The sequence below is a fragment of the Danio aesculapii genome, unplaced genomic scaffold (genome assembly GCF_903798145.1).
Source record: "Danio aesculapii unplaced genomic scaffold, fDanAes4.1, whole genome shotgun sequence".
Classification (NCBI taxonomy): Eukaryota; Metazoa; Chordata; class Actinopteri; order Cypriniformes; family Danionidae; genus Danio; species Danio aesculapii.
Window position 1 is genome coordinate 40,799 of NW_026613692.1, and position 11,702 is coordinate 52,500.

General features: G+C 31.6%; 1 protein-coding gene across 1 annotated transcript in view; it reads right to left on the reverse strand.

Moving 5' to 3' along the window:
- Nucleotides 1-6,373: 6,373 nt before the first annotated feature.
- The window catches only part of LOC130220202 (cytohesin-2-like), an 8,812-nt gene continuing 3,483 nt past the window's right edge, over nt 6,374-11,702 (reverse strand). Inside the window, exons 5-8 of the mRNA XM_056452579.1 lie at nt 11,498-11,574; nt 10,552-10,623; nt 10,131-10,285; nt 6,374-7,104 (exon numbers count right to left, since the gene is read on the reverse strand). Of these exons, the coding sequence (XP_056308554.1) occupies nt 7,020-7,104; nt 10,131-10,285; nt 10,552-10,623; nt 11,498-11,574 (389 nt within the window). The 3' untranslated portion in view covers nt 6,374-7,019. The remainder of the gene's footprint in view (nt 7,105-10,130; nt 10,286-10,551; nt 10,624-11,497; nt 11,575-11,702) is intronic.

Sequence of the window (11,702 nt, forward strand, 5' to 3'; positions counted from 1 at the left end):
TATATATATATATATATATATATATATATATATATATATATATATATATATATATATATATATATATATATATATATATATATACATATACATATATACACACACACACATACAGTTGAAGTCAGAATTATTAGACCCCCCCTGTTTATTTTTTCCCCAATTTTTCTTTAACGGAGAGAAAAAAAAATTCAGCACATTTCTAAACATAATAGTTTTAATAACACTGTTCTAATAACTGATTTATTTTATCTTTGCCATGATGACAGTAAATCATATTTGACTAGATATTTTTCAAGACACTTCTATACAGCTTACAGTGACATTTAAAGTCCTAACTAGGTTAATTAGGTTAACTAGGCAGGTTAGGGTAAATAGGCAAGTTATTGTATAACGATGGTTTGTTCTGTAGACTATCGAAAAACAATATATAGCTTAAAGGGGCTAACTTAAAATGGATTATAAAAAATAAAATCTGCTTTTATTCTAGCCAAAATAAAACAAATAAGACTTTCTCCAGAAGAAAAAATATGATCAGACATACTGTGAAAATTTCCTTGCTCTGTTAAACAATTTAAAAATTTTTAAAAAGAAGAAAAAAGAAATCAAAGGAGATTTAGTAATTCTGATAATTCAACTGTATGTATGTATGTATGTATGTATGTATGTATATGTGTGTATGTGTGTATATATATTTTATATAAATATATAAAAATATATAAAAATATATAAATGAGATCCAGTCATTTCAGTGAGAACGAACAAACGAACACGGAGATTTAAGTTGGTCATGTAATATTGCTCTTTTCAATCACGCTTTAAAAGTTTTGTGTGAGCAGTGAGCAATGGCTTTTTTTTTTTTTTTTTTGCTTGCTTTAGAAATTTCGCTAATGTGAAGTCTGTAAAAAAAAACTAAATACTTATGGTGTTATATTTGAATGATTAGTACTAACAATTTTTTCAATAACAATATTTAAATTTTTTACATGCTATAACTTGTATTCCCGAATGCCTTTTATAATTCATTTAACAGCAAGCAAGCAAACCATGCACCAAAGCACGCACACTTTAAATTAGTGTCGGATGACTGACACAGAAGTGCTTGTTTAGAGCATTTCCCACTAGTTTCACTTTAAAAACATTTGCTTGGGCTTGTCATTTTTAATACACATTATAGTGAATCCCACTATAATTGAAAGGATTTGTTTTTGAATGAGGGGAATTAAAATACATATTCACATTGTTTGTACAGTACCTGTGTTTAAACTATTTTTAATTAAGTTATAAAATGTGAATTATTTTATAGAACATATGGTATGATTTTGTGTTTCTTGTGAATTCAATGAATCAATACAAATGTTTTATTGTGTTTAAAGACACCAAATGCAACACTGTGGCTGAATGAGATGTATTAAGAAGAGTTCCTATAAACTAAATTTTACTTTGACATCCAAAATGGACATCTAGTTTCATTTAAAACTTTACCATGCAGTGCATTGAAACACCTGCAAAAGAAGTGAACTTATGTGGTTTGGAAAGAATACAGGATAGGACACAATAGATTTTTTGATCATGAATGCTATTAAACAAAGGAGCCTGGTTTAATTTAACTTAAGATTATGTGGCCTTGCACTGTGATGGCAGAAAGACAATAGGCTTAAATGACTATATATGAGTTTAATCAGGCTTAATTGTCTAATGGCTAAAAGGTACTTTCTCACAGAGTATTAGTATAATTATTGTAGATCATCAAACCTCATTACAGGTTGATATTTTTAGAAAATGACACCTGCTGAAAAACCTGTATTAACACAACTCATCTTTGATTAATGAAGCAATTATGTGGACACCAATGAGATATAGAAAAAAAACTGCTTGATCATTTGCGGAATTATGTTTTTATATCACTGTTTATTTCTGTCATGCTCAAAGTTATGGATTTAGTCTTGAATAAAAAGTTTTGTTTTTATTAAATAAAGAGGATTCATAGGTTGAGTTAAAATAGTGAGAATTCTGGTAAATTACAATGAATTTTTTGTCATCTAAGCGTTAATAAGTGCCTCAGGTCACCCAAACTCTCACTATTTACATTTTTTTTCTGTTCAGCTTAAAGGACAGGTTTGACCACTGAAAACACAGCCGCCATTATCTCAACCTCTTAGGTTATTCGTGGACAGGCTGAATGGTCTGTATACAATGGTTGGTTGTTTTGTACAGATTGAGGTGACAGATAATACAAATTAGAAGACATCCTAAAACGGCAGAAACACAGCTGTGTCGGCGTGCTTACAGTGACGTCCTCATTAACCGGCCATATACAAACAGCATCGATAGCTACGTCAACAGAGTTAGGCTAACATGGGTGTGAAATTTGTCTTCTCTTGTTTGTTAATGGTATTGTGTGTGTTGCGAAAGCATGAGTTAAATCGTTTTTAACTTGCGCCAGTCTTTGTGGGAAACCAAATAGTGCTCAGTTGACCTTTTTTAAATAAGTAGGGCCGAGCTAGTGTGTTTCCCATACTGATAAACTTCCGGTGACCGGTTATTGTAAGTTTTTTTTTTTTATACGGTTCATTTTACGGCATCGATGTTGTAATGTAATTCAAATACAATCAGTTAAACAGACTTTGGCATTCTTTTAGTTGCTCAAGCGTAAAACGAGACAAAAACCCATTTGCTCGCACGAGCCCGTCAGAATCGGCAGGCTAGCGCAGAAGCTCCATTGATTATACTGGGGTAAAATAAATGCTCATATTATAAACATGGCGGGGGAAAATGTAATTTAATGCAGTGCTTCTTGTACAAACTGAGACCCAATTTATATCGGATATCACTCAGCCAGTGGAGATCACTGATTTTTAAAGAAAACAGACCTTAAACGCGCCGATTTTGCATTGGCATACACATCACCGGAAACGATTAACCCAGGTTACTGGCAAATTAAAAGTCCTATTAGCATGTTTGAGAATGTGTAGCAGCACCACAAGCAGCTCTTAATAAATGTCATCGTTTCTCGGTTTAGTCAGCTGAGATCAGACAAAAATCCATCTCTGATTTCTGTCAGTTTGTATTAGCATGTTCCAGACCAAAAAAGAAGACCTGGTTCACTTTAGATTCACCCTGTCATTTTTAGACCTACCGTAAGATAAATGGCTTTTATGACGTAAGCCTATATTTTGCATGCTGCGCAAGTTTACAGGGCTTCTTCTAATGTATGTGTTGGCCCAATGAGTGTGGGGTCTTTGTTTGGCATCAGATGGGAATTCCAAAAAAGTTTCTAAATGCTTTAAAGAGTCAAAACGCCCTCAGGAATTCCGTCTCACAAGGAAGCTTCTCACAAAAATGAAGATCTGTTACAAGAAGGCGCGTTTTCGACGCCTGCGTCCGTAGATGTGGAACATTATACGACTATGACGTGGAAACACAGGTAGGCTGGGGTCTCTGTTCCTTTTACGAATGCATGCTGAGATGTTTTTGGTTGTGGTGCGTTCATATGTCTAACCGCATTTGGCTAGTTTGTGTGAACACATTTTTGGCGCGGGTTGTTTTCTAATACAAGTTTTAATGTCATGATATCGGTTTATAAATAATGTTATGCTGTTATAAAATTAAAGTTGTAGGCCAAGGCTAGAACCTACTACAGGCTATAAGGTCTGCTACACAGCAGCACCATTATTATGGATAGCATGCAGTTGAATCTATTACAATTATTGTGATGTTTTTGAGTTGCATATGTATGCACAAATGTAGTTTTATGTTAAGAAGTAATATTTATACACGTTTTATTATACTAATTATAGATCAACTGTTTTGTACATTATGTAGTTAATCTAATTTCTATTATTTCATTTTATATACAGTTAAAGTCAGAATTATTAACCCCCCTGAATTATTAGCCCCCCTGTTTATTTTTCCCCCAATTTCTGTTTAACAGAGATTTTTTTCTAAATATAACATTTCTAAACATAATAGTTTTAATAACTCATTTCTAATAACTGATTTATTTTATCTTTGCTATGATGACAGTAAATAATATTTGACTAGATGTTTTTCAGTACACTTTTATACAGCTATACTGACATTTAAAGGCTTAACTAGGTTAACTAGGCAGGTTAGGGTAATTAAGCAGGTCATTGTATAATGATGGTTTGTTCTGTAGACAGTCGAAAAAATATGTAGCTTAATGGGGCTAATAATTTGTGCTTAAAATGGCTTTTAAAAATTAAAAACTGCTTTTATTCTAGCCGAAATAAAACAAATAAGACTTTCTCAAGAAGAAAAAATATTATTAGACATACTGTGAACATTTACTTGCTCTGTTAAACATAATTTGGGAAATATTTAAAAAATAAAATTCAAAGGGGGTTTAATAATTCTGAATTCATATATATATATATATATATATATATATATATATATATATATATATATATATATATATATATATATATATATGTATATATATATATATATATATATATATATATATATATATATATATATATATATATATAATTATTATTATTATTTTTTTTAAGTAACTGACAAAATCCAAAGCAAAAATGGAACAACATAAATAATGACAATTTCAGTAAAGTAAATGTATATAGATATTAATATTTGGTAATTTCTCCTTTGCTGTATTTATTTACAGCTGCAGTCACAGTGTCAAATATTTCCTGAGAATTTCAATATTCCCCCACATTCCTTCTGCAACTGAAACCAGAGGCTTTCCTTTGAATTCTGTGAAGGAATCTGATTACAGTGTGTGACATTAGACAGCGATATAGGCCTAGCTTTTTTTTTTCTTTTTGCCTAAATCTCCTTTTACTAGCTATATTTGTTTTATGGGCACTGTACTTGCCAATTCAACACACAACTGAAAAACTTTAAATACCACACATTCAAATATTGTTGATCACCACTTATATAAGTACATATAAAGTTTGTGTGTGCGTGTTTATATAGAGAATATATTATATAATACAGTATATTGTACTGTTGTAGTATAACAGTAAAATTAAAACAAAATAATCTATTTTGAATAAATGCAATTCTTTTTAACTTCCTAGTCATACAATTGTTTTTAAAGGCTGTATTCAACATAATAATGTTTTTGAGCAGCAAAATATTTTAATAGGATGGTTTGAAAAATCATATGACTGGAGTAAAGATGAAATCATAAACAAAAATCCATCATTGAAATCAGTGGAATAAATGAGATTTCATAATATATGAAAGTAGTTAATCCAAATGGAAAAAACATTTAAAAATTGTATTGTTTTTGCTTAACAAATGAAAACAGGCTTGGTCAAGAGACTTAAAAAAAACACATATAACATGTAACATTTTAATTCTTTGTTAACCTATTTCACAAGAGATATTTTTAATGATTATTTTGTAATGTAATTTTTTAAAGAATTAATTTTTTTAAACAATTATTTTAAGAATACCCCCTTAAGATTCCAGTCATTTAAAGAATGACTGTTGTAAATAATGCTTAACGCACACACCATTGTTGCTTTACAAAAAAATAAATCAAATAAACATATTCCTGTTGCACTACTACACTTGATTTTGGTTTTATCATAAAAGAAAATCAAGAAAACATGTTAAATGAGAATCTGAAATATTTTATGGCATATTTAAAAAAATAGAGATGATTTAGTATTCAAAAATGTTTTATTTTGAATATTTAAAAAAATAAATTGGTCTTAAACTTCAACCAAATGGTTGATATTTTAAAAAATTATTGGATGTGTTGAAAAAAGGCTTTGAGTGTTTTAATAAGCGACATTAGGAGTTAAGAAATGCAATCCAATTTTTTGTTGTTGTTGGTGGGGCAGTTAAAGGGTTAAACTGCACTTTAAACTCTACTAGCATCTTGCAAAAAAAAAAAAAAGACAAGTATTATGTCAAATACTACTATTAACATAGCACAGACAAAAAGAAATAGTTGTTAGAAATTAGTTATTCAAAACTTTTAAGTTTAAATATGTGCTGACTCTATTAAACAGCACTTGGGGAATTATCTTATATTCAACATTATTATATTTTACAGGGCATGCAATACGTTAGTTTTCAGCTGTGCTTGCACATGACTCAAGAGATAAAGGAAATGATACACCGGAAGAGGATATAGTTGCCGCTTATGTAGACCACAAGTGCAGTAAAGGAAGCATCACAGAGTTCAAATGAAAGAAAGAAAGTAAGAGAGAAAAAGACAATAAAAAAAATAAGTACCTTCATCGACTGTTAATATAATCGTGAAAAAAACAAAATACACACAACAGTGCCCTCTTCTGCACAAATCTGCTCATCACTTTTTTTAAATGGGGCTCATTTAGTACAGATTACCAATCAGAAAAGCTTAGGTACAGTCAGTCATCGTTTGAACAACATGCTCTTAACATATTCACAAGTTTATTTGATTATTCAGTGTAAAGAAAGCTTATAACTAAATAACGATACATTCTTTAAATAGATCCTTTCATTTGTACAAAATATGGACAATGTCAACCTGCTAAGCATTAATGCTAACGGGCTATTAGAATATTTACAAGACTATTTACAAGACACATTCATTAGATTTACTTCTGAATACTACTTAAAGTTAGTCAAATGGAGAACTACACAAAGACTACTTAAAAACGTAAAGGTTTTGAAATGTAGCTTTCGATTGAAATTATTTTAATTGTCAATAAACTAAAAACAATCCCACAGTACAAACCATTTCAACTAATGTCTATTCCACAATATTTTACAAATAAAGTCACAATCATTTCATGGCTTTTTTTATAGCGTGTGGTCTCTCACAAGCTTTAAATAAATAGGAAGCTGTTCATTTAGCGATTCTTTAAGCTTTTGACCACAACACCTCCAGTTAGTTGTGATGACCCCTGTATGCTGAGAATAAGCACCTTGAAAACCACATACAACATTTCCAGAGTCCCACCAACATCCCACTGGTTCTTCAGTCTGTGTGCAGGTGATTTAGAAAGATTAGATGAGAGTTTGTAAACTCAGTCGTGGGGTTCATTGTGGTTGGTAATTTTCTTTTTGCGTGCAGAGACCAGGTCATAGAAAGGGTCTTTTGTGATACAGGCTCTACAAAAGAGAGAGAGAGAGGAAACAGTTACACTCAGAGGCACAGTTTGCTTTCACTTCCTCTCTTAAAGCTAATATATATATATTTATTTATTTATATTTATGAGTGCATGTGTGAACATTTCTAAACATAACTGACTTCTTCTTTCCCATGACCTATACATCACTGAACTCTTGAAAATGATTTGTTTGATAAAATCTAGACCAAGAGCTGTTTTTTTTTTTTTTTTTTTTTTAATGACCAAATCTAGTCCACTGACAACTCCAGTTTTGTGTTCAATGCTCAATTTTGATCATTTCTTCTTCGAATGTTTTCATAATTAGTTTAAGATATAGTTTATGTAAATCATATTGCTGACATCCGTAGCTATCAATGCATGCATTAATAAGGCAGAGAACAGGAAATGTTGTCTCTTTTCAATTGAAAGAGGTTTGAAGTGTTGACTTGTGAACTTGTTCACTACTTTAAAAAGAGATACCATTCAGACAGCATTGCACTTAGTGTTGTTACATATAAGAGTGATGTCCCAAATGATGAAAAAAAATTAGCTAAGGTTTTAAATCTTATAACAACCTCATATACTGTATGTAAGCCTGAAAGTCATGTTAATTTTTTCCAGCTAGCGAAGAAGTAGAGGCTATGGTTTTTAGCCTCCTTGTTAGAGCAACCAGCTCCCATACAAAGAATCGCCGGTTCAATCCCAGCTCAGATCAGGTTGGGTGCAGTACGACCGGTGGGTTACATGTGGGGGCTCGTCCGGGATGGGAGTGAGGTTTATAAGGGGTAAGTGTAACGGAGGCCAGCTAGGGAAGGGCTGTGCAGGTAAACCTCACTCTGATTTCTAAAGGTGCTCTAGGTATAGATGCTAGAGGCTATGGTCTTTAGCCTCCTTGTTAGTGCAACCACCTGCCATACAAAGAATCGCCGGTTCGATCCCAGCTCAGATCGGTTTGGGTTTAGTAGGACCAGTGGGTTTCATGCGTTTAAATGCTGGAAAAACGCCTTTTTCCCTTTTTTTATTTTAGCAGAAGGAACATTTAAGTGTTCTTTAAAATACAGTACATTATGGCTGCGTGAAATTGGAAAAATTTGACATCGTGATTTTTTGAATTGCTGTGATATATATTGAGATATGGACATTAATTTTTATCAGACGATTTGAATAGAGCTTTATTGTCAGTTATTTCTTTAATTTAGGATGATCACATTTTTTTTCTATGTAGTGCATTTACATAAAATATAATAAATTACAAGCATATATAAATACAGCGAAAATAAAACTTAAATAAACAGTGCTTTATGGTTTTCTGAGGAGTCTTAACAGTATTCAAATATAGAAATTGAACAATCAATCATAAAATAACATGGTCATCGTTGAATAAATCATTTTATGCAATAATATTTAATAATGTCTTTTAATCTTCATCAAATAATCTAATCCTGTGATGTGACTATTGTAGATGCATCCATTGCGTTATCACAAACGATATATTGTTCAGCCCTACAGTACATGTTGTTAAGCAACATGCCATAAATAAAAGTCTTGTTTTCTGAAATAATAATAATAATTTATCCAAAATGAAGTAACTTTATATTTAAAACTAGAATTTTAAGAATAGTTGATCAACTTTAAATTTAATAAAAGAATATATGCCAATATATGCCATTTTGTTTTAAAAATAAATGGAAGGGAAAAAAGGTTATTTTTCTTACTTTTTTATCTTTTTATATTTTTATTGTTGTTGATGTTGTTGTTGTTTTTTTCCTTCTTTCAGTTCTTTCAGTTCAAACAGATTTTTGATTTTTGCCGTATTGCCAGATATTTATTTATTTAAAGAACAACAACAAAAAACATGTAATTCTGCTTCTCAAGTAAATGTATTTGAAGTTACAGTGCCTATAGAAAATCATCATACTGTATACCCCTTTGAAATAATGACTTTATTCGTCATACAGCCTGAAATCAAATCGCATTCCCAATAACTTCTCCAGCCTATAAAATGTTTTTGTAGCCTTCTACAACTTTATGCTGAAGGTCTACTGAAAGCAGGGTGTAATGTGAGTAAAGGTATAGATTTTCACAGGGTATGATGATTTTCCACAGTCACTGTAAGCGTATTTAAAAATGACAATCTCAACTGAAAAATAAGAGAGGGTGGGACATAGTGTAGCTCCTCCCCTTTAAAAAAAAAAAGCAGCCAATAGCATATAGTTTTCATCAAAGCTCTGCCAGTCAGAGTGGTTGAGCTAATACACATCAAAAGAGAAGCAAATAGAAAGAATCTTGAAGGGGCGGGGCATGTCAGACACTAGAGAGCATTTGATTGGTAAAGATTCAATGAGAAAGTATGAGGTGACATGAAAAAAAAAAAACGTTGATACATTTAGGCTGAAGTGACAAACTGCAAGCTTTACATGTTTAAATCAGTTTTATATCTTGTGAATGCAAATTTTGTCATTGTTTTGTACCACAGTAGCTTATAGATACAGGTTCCTTGAAGACTAACATACTGATACTGACATCTAAAAAAAACAACAACTTTATTTTAATTTCATTGGACCATAAAAGAGCCAAACTTTGAATACTTTCTGCTGTTGATTTACACATTAAACGCAATTTAACCTTTTAAAATGCATGCATTGTGCTTCAGTGTAGGTTCACAAATCAACAATGTACTAAAAAAGGATAATCCTCCCTTTTGCGTTTTGTGAAAAATCCCCTGCATTGTGCATGGCATGCCAGTAGTTGGCGATATCACTTTATAAACACTAGTAGAAAACATTGCACACACCAAAGCCTATAGAAGGCAAACTTGAGCTAAAACGGCATCACAGCTACAGCGCGCTCCAGCATTGCCAGTCATACACAGTTTTGATTTGATCTGTTTTTTAAACATAAGTCATCAAAAACGACAAAATCTTGTAGGGTTGTGTCATATGCACTGCTTCGCTGAACATAAATCGAGTGTGTTTTGTTAAGGTTGAACAGCATGAATCTGCTGTATGATGTAGTCGGCTGTGGTACCTGATGGCTTGTATCCATTCTGCACGTTCCTCTTCTGAAGCTGTGCTGAGTTTGTAGGAGTGATGTTTGCCCATCACGACTCTGCCATCTGTCTCTGTCTTGCAGGCCTTTATCGTCTCTCCTTTTTGATGAAGACTATACACCTCCAGACAGAACTGAACGCACACACAGCAAAGAGGAAGAGCGCATATGCTGTCATTTTCAAAAGGTCACATTCCATAGTTACAAGAGAGCGTTACATCGCAAACATTCAAAGTGACTCGAAAACAGAAATCAGAGTTTTGTGGGCAAAGCTAAGTAGTTATCACTCAGCTATGATAAGCAAAATAACTCATGGCTGTCATCGCACAGGTGTGAAGGGGTTATGAGTCACACTATCAACTGGATGATGTTGAATGGAAATAAAACATGAGATAAGTACCTGTTTATGTGGATCATCCACCTCTTTTACACACAAGTTCTCCAGGGGAATGATTCCTTTTGGTTCTTTATCCTAAGGATTCAATTGAAAAAAATGCTTTAAGGAAAGACACTGCAGCCGAATAGAGTTTAAATGGGGGGAAAAACATTTTTTAATTAAGTTAATAATTAACTTTTTGTATTACAAATTTATTTATTATTATATTATTATTTATTTATTATTATTATATTTAATTAGAAAATCCTATAAATATTCAAATGAATCACTTTTTAAAATTGAAATATGCTTTCATTTGTTGTTCATTTGTGCAAAAATACACTGTTAAAAATATGCTCAATCTTGACAGCAAATGTTTTTAGGTCTTTGTAACTTATCAAACTATGTTCTAACTTAATTTTATAAGTTAAACAAACTGTTTTAAGTCGGTTTACATAATATAAGTTCAATGGACTCATAAGATTAATTTAATTCAGTTTAAAATTAAAGGCAACCAGGACTTTTTAACAGTGTAGACATTGGATGAAGTCAGGTTAAAATTGATTGTTTGAGTAGTTTGTTTTATTAGAGTCTTGTAAATAGATTACAATCTATTTGTTTATTAGAAAATACTGTAAACAGTCAGATAAATAAATAAAAATTTAAAAGAAAATTTGTGAATAAAATGTTGCATTTAATCAGACAAAATATGTATATTCATATCATATAACAATGTAGATATAAATATGAAGCTTAAAATATGCATTGTAATTGAAATTTACAGACACAAATTGATATGGGGTGAACAAAAAACACTTTAAAATGTATTTTACAAAAACACCACAAAGAACCAAAAAATTAGCAAATAGTTGGTTTTTGTCTGCATTGTCAAAAAGTTTTTTTTGTTTTTGTTGTCTTTAAAATTGACATTTTTGTAAAAGCCATTTAGAAAATGTTGTAGAGTACTAACAGTGGTGTATTGGAAATAGTAGAGGCAGCCATCAGTCAGAATGAACCACCTCCTCTTCCAGGTCTTTATTCTGCCACCTGTGGATTAACCAGAATTTTAGTAACATTCAGAAAAACAAAGATGGCATAAAAGCTATACAGCAGTTCCAGTCAGTTGATCTGATTGGTCAAGCTGCACTGGACTGTTTTACTGTTTGAAATGTTAT